Source organism: Spodoptera frugiperda, chromosome 15, assembly GCF_023101765.2.
Source record: "Spodoptera frugiperda isolate SF20-4 chromosome 15, AGI-APGP_CSIRO_Sfru_2.0, whole genome shotgun sequence".
Taxonomy (NCBI): Eukaryota; Metazoa; Arthropoda; class Insecta; order Lepidoptera; family Noctuidae; genus Spodoptera; species Spodoptera frugiperda.
In genome coordinates this window covers 5,675,118-5,690,348 of record NC_064226.1, presented here as the reverse complement: position 1 = coordinate 5,690,348, position 15,231 = coordinate 5,675,118, and the positions used below count along the sequence as shown (strand labels likewise).

At 35.6% G+C, this 15,231-nt stretch overlaps 1 protein-coding gene across 1 annotated transcript; it reads left to right on the top strand.

Moving 5' to 3' along the window:
* Positions 1-1,011: 1,011 nt before the first annotated feature.
* Positions 1,012-4,457, top strand: LOC118275520 (odorant receptor 46a-like). The gene is made up of 5 exons (XM_035593514.2): positions 1,012-1,784; positions 1,867-1,966; positions 2,033-2,134; positions 2,551-2,706; positions 4,302-4,457. Exons 1-5 carry the CDS (start codon positions 1,012-1,014, stop codon positions 4,356-4,358), a joined length of 1,188 nt encoding a protein of 395 aa, XP_035449407.2. The 3' UTR covers positions 4,359-4,457.
* Positions 4,458-15,231: the final 10,774 nt, after the last annotated feature.

Genomic DNA, 15,231 nt, shown 5'->3' with positions numbered 1-15,231 from the left:
AAACTGGTAGAGCTTTGCTAAGAAAGTTTGTTTTTTGTAAATTCTGTATTGGATTCTCTAGTTAGGCTAATTTATTTATTAAAGAATATTTGTTTTTGATATTTTCAATTCAAACTTGTTTTTGAAGAGTGGCTGAAATGAAACACGTCCTAAATTCAAAACATTATAATATGTCACTAAAATATGCATTAGGTATCTATGGCGTATTAAAGCAAAAAGGTATAATAAAATGCAAGTGAAGATACGATCAGCAACTAACACACTCGCTTATTACGTGTTGATTACAGTTCACCAACATAGATAGTCAACATAAACTTTATGACGGAAAAAAACCAAAACACAATTGTAGGCTGCAGAGCGTGCCAAACAATTATACATACATACATACATACATACATACATACATACATACATACACTCGAAAAACATAACCCTCCTTCTGGCGCAGTCGGGTAAAAAACAAAACACAATTGTGAGGAAGCCGCTTCTGTACAATTTCATATATTCTCCTAAAAAGAAAAGTGCCCAAAATACTTTTATTTGTACTTAGAACGTGCGCAGACATTACTTCATTAAATTACCTCTAGGAAAGTCTACAGCAGAATTTGTAAACGAAAACTTGCTTGAAGAATTTTCTGGATCATTTTATGGCTCGCCGTGCGTCACCTTCACTAATTGCATCTCATTTAAAAACTACGACGCCAGCAATTAACCTACATCCATTAAAGCTCCCATATATACTTTGCACATAAATATTTCAATACGTCTTGGAAATGTACCTGCGAATTAATCCTTAGAGGTTGTTAATTTGCTTTGAACTAACGGGTGTAAATTAGAAATTTCAAGGCGTCTAAAACGTGCGATGCATTTTCACACCTCTGCTTATTAATTAAGAATATCGTAATTACAAGCTGTTTCATTCCTTTGTCAGCTTAAACTATATAAGCCGTAGTAACTCACTTTTGTTACAAAAACCAGGGAAAACGTGTGGCTGCTAGTTCTGATGTCAAAATGGGGTACAATCAAATAGATTGCTTTAAAATACATTTGACAATTCTCAGAGTTCTTGGCGTTTGGCCTGAGGAAAATCCAAGTATTTGTTACATATATTTCTCCAGAATTTTTGTGTTTATATTCACTGTTCTGTACGTTATTATATACACAATGAACTTCTATTTCTTGCCTCAACAATTGGAAATTTTCGCTGAAGAACTAATATTCTATTTTACTAACGTCGGCGCTCTGTCTAAAGCATTAGCGTTTATTTTTTTGCGTGATAAAGTGAAAAAAATGTTAGATATGTTAGAAAGCGAAATGTTTCAAACTGATAATCCTGAAGAAGTGAAATTAATAGAAAAAGCCAAAGAGAAATCTTTGTTTTATTGGAAGATTACGTTCGGATTGTCTGTGTCGGCGAACACAGTGAATGTGTTCCTACCATTTGTTCTGCACTTAATTTTCTCAATTAAGCTGGAGTTTCCCGTGTGTAGATACTCCTTTATACCGGAGCAATACGAGGCTATATTTTTGTACCCAGCGTACTTGTATCAAAGTATAGGGATCACTTCTCATATGTTGTACAACGTGAACATCGATACGTTTCTTTTGGGAGTGATGTTTCTTGCTATGGCTCAGTTGGATATTCTCGATAGGAAATTGAGGAAAGTGACGGATGTTTGTGTGAATGTCGATGCGCCTCGGGGATCTATTGATAAGATGATAGATGATCAGAATGCCGTTTTGGAGATCAATAAATGTATCAAACATTACGACGCGGTTTGCGAGTGAGTTCTTCGTTTGTTAATGTTTTTATTTTAAAGTCTTTCTTTAATGATGATGATTTTAATTTTCATGCGCTATTTTCAGGTATTGCAAACTAATTCAAGAAGCGTTTAGTGAGATATTGTTTGTGCTATTTAGTTCTGGCTCTTGCAAGATATGCATGTGCCTATTTCGATTTACAATGGTAAGGTTTGTTCTTTTTCGAGTAAATTATTCTTAGCATTAAAATTAATTGATTTTGTTTTACTAGCCCGCAGAAACTCAGTATTTCGTGTTCCTAACACTTTACATCGTTGTTATGACACTCCAAGTAATGGTGCCGTGCTGGTTTGGTTCTCGTCTCATAGAAAAGGTAAATTGACTTTCCTTTTTCGATTTTCCAAAAAATTTTTGTCTAGAATTGTGCCCAGTATATGGCAATAGCCTCGCCCGCTATTATAGGAACTTATAAAACAAATGGTGAAACGTGGGTGTACATTGTATAGCAGCATTACGTGTCGTATATGCACCTCTGCCTTTTATCCCCGAAGGGGCTTCGAATGCTAAAAGTGGGTGACGTTGCGTATACCTAATTAATTTACATTGCTAAATTACAAAAAAAAAAATACTTAAATAATCTTCCATTTTAATAATATAATTTTGCATACATAGAAGTATGACTAACATTAAATTTATGCGACCTATTTAGTTCTATCTTTTTACTTAGTAGTAGTTTTCTCTTATCTTATATTTTTTCTATATTTTTATCTATATTTTTTCTCTTAACAGAGTAGTCAAATAACATTTGCGGTGTACGACTGCGACTGGACGCCAAGATGTCGTAGATTTAAAAGCAATTTGCGACTGTTGGTCGAGAGAGCAAACAGACCCATTATCATAAAAGGAGGCAAGATGTTTCTACTCTCACTGGCTACTTTTACAGCGGTATGTATTAAAAAAATATATCTATTCTCATTTGAGTAAAGTCTATTATTGTTTAATAACAGTTTTGAAAAGGAAAATAAGTAATCTTTTTAGTAGATATTTTAATTATCGTGGAATATATTTAACACGTTTTAAGTAACTATTTGACGAGGTATCACGATTAGATTCAAACCATAACAAAACCTTAATTATAGAAATTTAATATAACGATATGAATTAATAAGGTCTTTCAGAACAATCAGTAGCAGCGCGACAATCGTCGCGTCGTGTGTCGCAGTCATGCTGCTATGGCCTCTAGCATGGCTTGAAACTAGTCGAGTTCCGCGTCAAACAGTTACGTGAGTAGCTGATAATATAACATTTAACTTATAGTACCTAATAGACATAAATGATTGATTTGAAATTTATATCTTACAACATATTATGTAGGTGGTAATAGGCTCATCCTACACTACGTGGGATCAAAAAGAAAATTCTCATACTGTGGGTGATATCTTATGACACCTCCACTCACAATATGTTTGGAAACTGTGGGTGTTTTAGTTTTAAAAGGTGTTTTTACTAGACACACGTGAGTAATTTCGTAATACATTTTACTCACGATTTACTCTTAAATACAAAAACATTACTTATTTGTAGCCTACATGATCAACTAGTTTCTTTTTTCTTTTTTTTTATGGAACAAGCCGATTATTGAGCAGACGTATCACCTGATGGTAAGCAATCGCCGCCACCCATGGACACTTAAAACACCAGAGGCGTTACAAGTGCGACCTTTTGGGGTTAGGAATTTAAGGGTTGTTGGGGAATCGGGGATTGGGAAGATTGGGAAGGGGGGTAATTAGGCCTCCGGTAACCTGGAGGCCGTGGTATCACTCCGGTCGAGCCAGCCCATTCATACCGAAGCATGGCTCTCCCACACTTAAACATACTGTTAAAACGTTGTTCTTTAACTAACAACGTCAAATTTCGTAATAGCCAAATCAATTCAGTGTAGTCGGCAAGTGAATTTACTCAGAAATATAAGGCGCTAACAAAAACCTATTCAGCTTGACCTTTTTGGAATTTTCTAGAAATCTTTGTAGACATATGCCGATGAATTGACAGTACTTGGAACTGAGGGATTGTCTGATCATCCAATCCTAACATTTATCCTTAGGAATATTGATTTCTTGAGCTAAAATACTAAGAATAAATTTTGATTTTAAGACTTTTTTCTTTTTTTTTATCTCGTTAGTACTAGAGTAGTCTGCTTCGTTGATCAAGTGGTGGCAACAGCGACTGTCTAGGCATTCAGAGCAGGAGTAGGAACGGGGTGGTATTTAGTCAGTAAGAGTCTGACACTCCCTCTCGCCTCGCCTAAAGCGGGAGAAGTCATTGGATGATTTACCCCCCTTAAAAAGGCATTCGAATTTAACGGTTGTGTCTGGTGCAATATTCGAAATTCAAATATAATTCAAATTAAAATATTTAACTCTTTAGTAAATTCATATGAAGGTGTAAAATTATGTCATAATGAGGATCAGTCGTTGGCATCGTATATAATGTATTTGTCTTTACACAACACAAACCAAATGTTCTTTTTATTGTTGCAGATAATGAATTCTTCGTATTCGTTCTTCGCTCTACTACGTAACGTGCAGACTCGTTGAAGAGGTGCCAAGTGTCTGTATCGAGTAAAGAAATGTATCCATTGTGACTGTATTTATTTTTTAAGAATTTGTCCTAAGATAAATGAGAAAACATGTAATTTTTACTATCATTAATTATAATGAATAAGCCACTATGATTTAGGTTCAATTTGAACCTACAACAAAAAAAAATGTATTAAGGCAAGGTATTTTTCCACCAGAGATGTGCTATACTACATTGCTGTGGATGCGTTTGACTTCCACCAATCATATTCATTGATACACATAGATAGACATTAGTGGAAATGGACTCAGCTAAGCTATGTTTTTTATATGGACAGATGCGTGCTATGGATGCATCTTCCTCGTACAACTACCTACAGATCTTTGTACCAGTAGAAACGGTCAGTTTCACAGCTTAGCTATTACATCTTCGTAGCATAGCCACATAGCACATCTCTGGTGGAAAAGCATCCTAAATTGCAATGATGTGCTTGCAATTAGAAATATTTGTTAGCTGTTTAGAAAGGCCAGTTGTAAATGTAGAGGAAATCTATGTACCAAAATTAATTTACCATTAATCAAGCTTTTAGAAATGTAGGTACAAATAAACACCATCAATTTGTATTTAAATACTTAATAAGGCTTAATTTATTATACCCATAACATTTTAGATTGTAAGCAAAAGTAGATCTCTCTAGTAATTATTAAGTTTCATTTTTGAATAAATTGGTATTCAGAATAAACAACGTTACTACAAAGTTTGTACAAAAACGTCCAGTTCCTACTTACTAACCCACATACGTAACTCGCGTAATTTTCCTTTATTTTACTTGAGAAGCAAACAAAACAAATATAGTGAACACATGAATAAATACTCGCTTCTCGACGAGGGAGTACAATTTTTTCTTCGCGTCTGCCAGGAACAAACGTCACACACAAGGCTTGGGGACAATGGTCCCGTTCAGCAGTTCATCTGTTAGCCGGTGGTGGTAATAAGGCGTGTTTTTGCCCGAACACACAACGAAAAAGGAAACAATGATTTTGCTCGTGACTAGATAAATAAGATGTCCGCACGTGACGAGGGTACCATTACAGTTTTTATGGATTCTTTCACTGGGTACAGCACCAGCCGGTCCACCTGCTTTCTTTGTTTAGGTCTCCACATTGTACGAGTAAATGTACGTATAGAGCTTACAAAACCTTGTTCCACTTCGATTGTCGCACAATGTTACATTTAGTATGGATTTCGTAACAATTGTTCTGATATTTGTCGCGAGCATCTGAATTGTAATTATGCACACAATAGTAATGTATCCATTTGTTTCCATCGATGAAAAATGGATAAAAATTGCGCCCGCACACGTCCTTCCGCCGCGCCGCCTGCAAACGATGATTTAGTGGCGATCCCTGGATTTATAGAGCGGCCCGCCCCGCCCAGCGACTTCAATGAATAATAAATTGAAGATCTTTTTCGATATTATTGATACTTCGGGTATCTCCGTGTGATGTATGTTCGGGTGAGAATTGAAACCCTTTTATTAAAACATATATTACAGGACACGTCCCGACGGTGACACTGAATAATACGCTCCTTGTTGCGACTATTCTGTGCGGAGCTCTCTCTTATTTCGGATTTTATTACTCTAAGATTATTTATGACATTGTCTGTATACTTTTGTAGAAATTCGTTTGGCTATAAATCCTCTGACTTTATTATATTTTGCTTTAAGTGTAAGCCAAACGGGATTATGTAATGTGTAACATTTTTAAATCCTTTTTGTGTTGAGCGTAACAGAATTAGTTAAAGTAAGTAAACCGAACTAGCGCTCCGCAGCACGAATGTCTTTAGAAAGCCTCATGCATAAGATTCTCTTGCGAAGTGCAGGCGGTAATCAAGACCGTACGTTAACTTGGTGGCTTTCAAAATTCTGACAACAGCGATCGTCGCTAGTTGTCAGGCGTACAAGTGGAGGAGTTGGATGTTTGAATTTGCCGAGCTAATTCCGAAGGGCGTACGTACCAGTTTGTCTTAGCGAGTCGCGTAGTCGGCACTTGCTGGGAGATGTACCCGCGGCGGCAACGCAAACATATGGTAGTGGGGTTAAAACTTGCCCCGCATGTAAAATTAGTTAAATAACTCCCCGGGAATCTTCACTCTCTATATGGAAACACGTCTTTGCTCTAAACCCGAGCAAATTAGACTAGCAAACTTGCACACATTAAGCTCGCTTTCTAAATTAATCTACGTACTGTGGCTAATTAAGAAAAAACATTGTTCGTGAACTGAAATTTATGTTTGTTTGTGTTACAAATTACTAAAGCATTGTTGTTCAGTGTTGAGCCGGTGCCAGAAATAAGTTGTATAACGATATCAAATGAACCGACTTTAACCCAAAGGCGTAAAATGTATGTATCATTAATATTCATACAGATTTATTTAACATTCATTAATACGGGCTATTTATAAAGTATTCTCAAATTATTTTAATAAAATTGAAATAAATGTACCTATGTTTTATCAGTTTAATATTTGTTAATTATTTAACTTAAAGTAATCTCTTTATAATTTAATAGTATCGATCAATGTGTTTAACATATAGATGTTAAATTAAGTATGAATGTTCAACACCCATCTTTTTAATTTCCAATTTTCAACATCTATTAAAACATCTCAATTAGCTAATCACCCATAATTTAGTCTCTAACAAAACTATTCCTTAACAAACTTCTCAATTCATCAAATAGATACACGAGACAAACACATGTTTAGACTAGGTATAGAACGACACGAGAATTTCAATGTCCTCAGTCCTCAGTCCTCGGTCCTCACTAATTCTGCAAGCTCAAAGCGTCTGTATGTTTGAATGTTTGTGTCATTCGTGTGACTTGCCCGTCTAAACACTTGTGTGGTTAATTTCTTCAGTCCGTCTCTTGGATCACTGAGGCGTATTTCTTGACAAAATGGCTCATACCAATCAGGTCTTGTTATTAAGTTCTTAGAATTTAGTACTGAAGTACCTGTGTGGTTTTAACTGGGTGTAATTGTTGGAATATGGTCTTGTATATTGAGTATTGTAGATATAAAAATATATTTAGATCCTGGACATTGTGCTACCGTACCAATTCTGTTATTATAACTTTGTATGGCTATAAAATTTGTCACTCATGGCGAGGTAATCTACGATTTTTTTTTTAAATAAATTTTCGTTCGACACTAGGATTTTATCCTGTGTCGTAGGTGCGTTTAAAAACATACAAGTTCACATGCACATGACGCCCAGACCCGAAACAACAATTTGTGGATCACACAAAGAGTTGCTCCGTGCAGGAATCGAGCCTGCTACACATTGCGTGGCAGCCAGTTGCCCAACCGTGCAATCTATCGTTTTAATATCAACTGAACATACACTGTCAACAAAGTTTATAAACAAACACGTTCTTATTTAAACTACGACTACAAAAATCGGATCTCTGTGAAACAAGAAACAAAACAGAACAAAGCTACCTTGTTAGCTCGTAAATCAGTGACAAATCCTTATAATGACAATAAACATTTGTGTTTGAACGTCGTCATGTACAGACGCTGATTAGTAGCGAATGGCTGCGGTTGCGGCCGCTGCAACATTGCTGCACTCTCACGGTTTGTTGCCCCGGAATTGAGAATTAATGGAAGATGCATCCTTTTCGTTTTGGACATGAGGAACTTTAACAGATAAAATAAGTAGTGATTTATTTTTTTACAAAAGGACAGTAAACATGACAAAGTATAACCAACCAACTTAATTCTATTGAAATTTTACCTTCAGCTTAAAACAATTATTAGGGTGATTTTCCATGTACCCGAAATGTGCTGTGTAAGGAATATGTAATAGCTAAGCTGTGAAACTATGTGACCGTTTCCACTGATCCTAAGCTATGTAGCTGTGCGACGAAGATGTGCAGCTTGAGTATGCCATGTATCGATAGTAGGGAAGCCATCCATACCAAGCACCTTTTCGTATAAAAAACATAGCTTAACTGAATCCGTTTCCATAAGTGCTATGCTATGTGTACCAATGTAAATTAACTCTGGTGGAAAAGCAACTTTGAAGCTATTATAAAATATTATAACGTAATATATACAGGTAGTAAAGTGATTAATTTCAAATCCTCTGCACCTACTTTCCTTTTTTTTTCTTCTATTTATTAGGTATTCCCTCAAAATTATGTTCATGCTTCCAGTATCTCTACGTTCATGGTCACATTTGCCGGGTCCAGTGATCGCAAGCTGGTCCAGTCGCAGGGAATGAGTTTTCTATTTATCTAAAGAGTCAACTAAGCTCAGTCGGTTAGTTAGTTGCGGCAATGGTTGGTTTAGATAGGAGCGAGCCATGTTTGCGCTGTGATCAAGATTGCTAGTGGAAATTGGTGACAGATTAGATGGATGTAGGATGCTAGTCCGTGTTTAGTTGATAGCTCTTTCCGTAACTTTGTATGTATATGTTCTTAGGCTAATCATATTACTTCTGTCATCAATTGGTGTTTTTATTATAAGTAAAACTTAATTTTACACACACCCCTAATGTCATATATTATCGCCTATCGCAGGCAAAATAGCCAAGCGCTGACCATCAAATTTTATTAAAAAAATACGTCAGTAAAAGTAATAAGTAATTCACGTCTTTTATTTTTACCTAATTAAATTAGTGCTTATTTAAAACCGCGAAACTGACGTCAGCGCTGACCAGTGCAAATTAGTTCAAGTTCGTCGGATATCGACTCGCGATTCCTCGAAAGCAGCGCTCCAGAAACGTTATATCTGGGTCACTTTCATAAGCTAATTAAATTTTACTATTACTTAGAGAAGAAACAAGAATTCTGCATAATATTTAAAAGCATAGTCATGTTTAGAAAAGTAGAGTAGACATCGTTGTGAACTTGCGGAACTATTTATATGCGGGCAAATAGTAATAAAAAGTCGAGACGTTCAACATATTCCCACAAAAGCCATTGAACAAGTCCATTTATTCAATGTTTTTAAAACACATGGTCTCTTGAAACTGGTTCGGGGTAGAAGAAAAGCTTTGAGTTGATCCGTTCAACTAAAAGTTTTCAACAACAGTTCAAACATTTTGTGGCACGACATACAGCGTTCTCCTTTCAGCGGGGGACTCTTTGTGCCCGATGCATTAGATCGATTGTTTTGTGCCACCAATTGCTGTAATGTGTTGCAAGTCTTGCGGTACTTCTAATCGCCCGATACTATTACTTGCACTGTTTCTTTTTCAGAACAAGTTTAATTTCGCATTGTTATATTTTATCTTAATCACTATTTAAGCGCCGGAATGTAATAATTCTCGCATAAAATTAATACAAATAACACCAGTAAAGCGATTACCAAACATCTGAAATGCTTACAACAATAAACAAATTATGTCTTTGCATAATTTACTCTCGAAATAAACTTTAATTATTCCATAAATTCAAACGTACGCCCTTCACATTATTAGCATTCACAACGTAACTACAGTCGAAATAAAAGGGTCCGCAGTCCAAATATTTCAGGTCAATTTAATTTCCACGAAAATTGCAAGTTTAATTTCTTCCTGTTAAGAGTCCATTTCGCCTGTCCCCCGTTCGGCTTTGTCTTCACAATTAATTTAGTATGAGGAAATCTCCATTCCGTGACAATGTCACAGCATTTACTTTTCTTACAGCCGTGACTTTCATTTATATTTCAAAGGGACTAGCCGCCCTAATGAAATTGTTTTAAAAGCCGGCTTATGATTTATTTATTAACATAGAATCCGGTGAATTATGCCGTTATGGCAGCCTTTATTATGATTAAATAATTATTGAGTAAGCTGTTTAGCTTTTTGTTGAATGTTTTAAACGTCAAAGAATTTTATTTAATGGTTGTTACCTCTGTGTTATTTACACTTATTTAAAGAAAATTACTTTACAACATTATCATGGAAAATTGAAGTGCGATTTGCTCTGTGTTTACGAGGTCAGGTAATGTATAAAAAAAATAGCTTCAGCGGTTTAAAGCGCTACAGCGCTGCAACGTAAATAACAAGGCTAATAGCTTTATATTATTTTAATAGCGGATCATTTTTCTACACACCCCTCGACTCATGTTTAAAGAAATAGCCACGATTTTATCGGTGAAAAAACTCGCCCCAAGTTAGTTGACCTGTGCCGTTAGTTTTTCACTGGATAAATACGATTCGTATCACCCTAGGGAGTGATTCATCACGGTACTGAGTAGCCTCGCACTAGTACTGCTCCCTCGCAAGACAGAAAGTGTATTATACCGACTAGGGGCTATGATTTTACTGTTTGAGTTATGGAGTTGAAGTGCGAAGAATTTATTGAAGTTATTTTTGGATATTGGCGTGGACGTCTAGACGGGAATTTTGTTGCATTTGATATAATACATAGCTTCACTCTCAAATTTTCTGTCTACTGACTTCTTTCTAGACTACTGATGTAGTAGTTATTATAATAATTGACTATTTGTATTCAGATACATTAATGTAGGTACATCTACTATTCTTGCCGAGATATTTTAGATTATAGATATTGATTCTATCATTTATAATTATTCATTTAAATATTAAGAAAGGTACACGGTACAACTAATAATCTATAGAATAGTCCAACAAAACTATATACTTAGTTTGTCTGTTGGATCTTATTTTGAATTATTTTGTGCAATTCCCCAAACTTTGCTTCTATTAAAAGTTATAATTAACGTGATACTTCAAAATCAATCTAACCAGAGACGTGTGAAACTAAGCACTACTTATCTATCAAATGACCGCCAAGTGGAGACTCCTTCAAGAGCGGACGCCCTACAAGGACTGACCTCCTTGCTGCTTTCTTTTAAAAAGGTCAAGTGTTTCGTACTTGTAACTGGAAGCAAAAGAAGCAGCTTAGGGGGAGGTCTTCTTTGTCCTGTGTGCGCAACTAGGTTAGGGTCAGTATTGAATATTTTGACGCTGTAGTTTAAAATTATTGATTAGCATCAGCATTATTTTGCTTTAATTTTGTAATAACTTTCGTGAGACATACTTAATGAATTGTTGTCGGCTTACTCACGTAACCGATTGGCGAGGAACTTGACTAGTTTCAAGCCATGCTAGAGAGCATTCGGCGACATACGACGCGGAGCTGGATAATAATATATGAGTATATATAATAATAGGATATGAGCATCTAATAATTAATTATTTTGATTTTTAAGAAAAGAAAATGGCTTGTTTATTTTCATGTTTCAAGTTAATAAGTCATCTATCTCTCTATCGAAATACACTAAACTCAGTTCAGTAGTTTAGACATTAAGAGCTTAACAAACAAATAATCGTATTTTCGTATTTACACTGATTAAAGTTAGTATAAATTACAAATAATAAACAAAGGACAATGTTTTAATTAAACAATGCGTACCAACTCCCAATCATTGCAGATTATTGGAACGTGAGCCTAACTCGATATAAGGACCCTATCTCATTAGGACATTATGGTCGCACGACACTTACTCGTGGTAGGTATCTACAGCTACCGAACGAGAGATATCAAAACAAACATGAGAGAGTTGATTTTGTTCACACCAGCTAAGTTGGAGTACTCGTATGCATCTATCATTACTAAAATGCCCTCAGTTTATACAAGTCTGCAAATTAACTATTTTGTTTTTTAGCTTACTCACGTAATTATTTGACGAGGAACTTGATTCATTTCAAGCCATGCTAGACGATCATATTCATGAGCAGTATTCCACAGACGACGCGGCGACTGTTGCGCTGCTACTGGTACTGCTACTGTTAGTAGCAGTTAGTCAGTAAGAGTCTGACACTCCCTCTCGCCTCGCCCAAGGCGTGAGAAGGCAATGGATGATTTTCCCCCTTAAAAAAAAAAAATAAGTAGCAGCATTTTATTGTTTGCGCGACTTGTCGTGCGACTACAGTATCCTAATGTAACAGAGCTCTAAGTCTAAACAAAATACTGCACGTACTGAAATAGACTAAGTAAATACTAATAAATGCAGTACAAACAAGTTTGTAAACGTATATATTAACGGCTTTGTCATCGCGCTATTACTAATTGGACGAGCCACTGTTTGTTTCAATTTAGTTCTAATAAAATTGTGGCTGGGCCACGGATTATGTTGTTGTAACTGCTAATCTGTATATTTTAGTTGTATTTGTGTTTTCTGATATGGGAATTGATACGTTATTTTGTTGTTTCTAAGAGTCATTGTTGAATACTCCGTTTCTGGTTTTACAAACAGAGTTAAATAGACATCTAAGTAGAGTCGGTAAACAACCAGATATCAGGAGTTCAGGAGTGTCGTTATTACTATAGCTTAAGTTTTAATATAAAATAAAATATTACTAGTAATACTATAGGACCCTGAATGTCTAAATCTTAAAGTAAGTACGCAAATGCGTGCCCTCAAGCTTAGCGAGGAGTTCTAAATGATAAAATACCAATAAAGTAACAGACCATGGAATTCTAGTCTTAATAGTTTCGACGTTATCACTTTTACAGTCTTTGTAATTATGTCTTAGTTACAAAGAATGTCAAATTAGATATAACAATTGCCCCCCTTCCCAATCCTCCCAATCACTGATTCCCCAACAACCCTGAAATTCCTATCCTCCAAAAGTCCGACAACGCACTTGTAACGCCTCGAGTGTTTCAAGTGTCCATGGACGGCGGCAATTGCTTACCATCAGGTGATCCGTCAGCTCGTTTACCGGCTTATTCCATAAAAAACAAAACACATGGTTATTTCCTCACAACTTGAACTCAAAATCAAGAAAGAAATATATAAAAGTTACAAGGAATATCGCAAGACAAGAACTTAAAGAGTTTACACTAATGAAACACGATTGTTCGGGAACACACCTGATGTTACTTTCTCTTCACAAAAGTCACAAAACTTGCCAGAACGAGCTGAGATATGAAAATATTATTCGTTTTTAAAAATCGGAATTGTGTGCTGACTTCGTAACGAGGTAGGCAGTAGTCTTTTGTTTATTTTTTGTTTCCTTGCTTATTCTTTGTTGATTTAACTAAGGTAAGCAAAGGTTTGCTTTGCTTAAGGGGTTGCAATTGTATGTAGATGTATGTAGAATAAAAACAGCTATTTATAAGGCATACGACGAGTTTAAAATAAGCTAATGGAGTTGTAGGTCTTTTCACATTATTTACATAAGATTTATAACGTAACATAGCGAAAATTGGGTGGAATGAGTCATCAAAATCATACCTATTTTAGGAAAAACCGGATGATGATTCAACCTTAATATTAATATAACTTCTAGCTATGACATATGTTTAGGAAACAGAGAGTAAAATTCCCTAAGAAAAGTAGGATCCTCCAACCAGGCGAGGTGATCACGCCTGGCGGGCTTTCTGCCCGACAGTTGCTCATTGGGATATGCTATCTGTGTTAATTCACATGTAAACTTCACATGTGCGATGTAAGATTCTTGTGACGTTATCCGTTGATTTGTTCTTCAATCGTCAATGTGCCAATTTTGTCATTTGCCAATTGTTTTATGTATCGCCAAAGCTGGATAGGTAATCATCAGGTAGTATTCCTTTTCTCAGAACAATTCAAAGCAAAACGACATTGAATTCAGTTTTGAACCACATCAATACATAGGTACCAAACTAATTTGTTGTGCAAACAATTCCAGTTTTAGTTAGTGATTTATATAAAGCGGACATAGTTTAATTAGATTGGCTCGGTTCGCACAAAACTGAATGCGATTTACGTATTTATTCACGCATGCGGCACAAATCTAGCGGTGTCGCAAATGTGATATCAAATGGGAATATATGAATATGGGCTTGAAGAGTTGTTTTGTTGATTAGTGCATTTATCATACTAATCACACCTATGTGTAATATTATAAATGTGAAAGTTTGTTTGTTTGGATGTTTGTCCGTCAAACACGCTGAAACTACTGAACGGATTGTGATGAAATTTGGTATACAGACAGGGTGAAGTGACTCGTAATTAACTCGTGGAGTCTTTAATAATAAAATTATGAGTCGTTGCCACTGCTTTTATAATAATTACAATGATTGATTATGGTAGATATCATTATTAGATCATGCTTTAAGTTTACGTTTATTAACCGACTTTAAAAAGGAGATTCTCTGATGTATGTACATCAGAAAATCTCTTTCTGTTTTAGTATATTAATCGACTGCAAAAAGAGGAGGTTGAGGTTGGTTTTTTGAAACGTAGTTTACTGTAAATATTTTACTCATTATATTTTTTGTAACTAGCATGTTTCGAAATAAAAAAAACCATGTTTAAAGTTTCTGAAAATAGCGCATGCTCTTAATACTTTGAGCTAACCCGAGACTAATCCAGTTAAGCTATATGACCTAAATACGAAAATAGTGAAAACTCATAATTTATCCTGGTTCTGTTTATGTGGGTAATTTCTAAATGTTTGTTTTAGTATCTGCTAGACTACTATCTGTTTAAATCTTTATTTTGTTTTTATGCATAATGTATTGTTTGTAGAGGAAAATGTATGTATAAAGATGCAGATGGGATTTCCTAACAAACTCGATTAAACAAAAAGTCAAGAATAATAATGCCAACTAGTAACATTGTCACGCCTTTTATCCGTAGGTCGTAATGCCACTGTTCAATGTACACCCACTTTTCACCATTTGTGTTATAAGTCCAATGAAATAGGATGTGAGCCTATTGCACACAATTTCAGACTCCGAGCTACTACTGAGAACTTTTCGTAAAGCCGAAAAATGCCCAGCAATACGAATCGAATCCGAGAACGATTGCGACCACTCGACCAACGAGGCAGTCATCTAAAATGTACCTACAAGTCAACGGTTATGTCAACTAGCTAAGTATCAA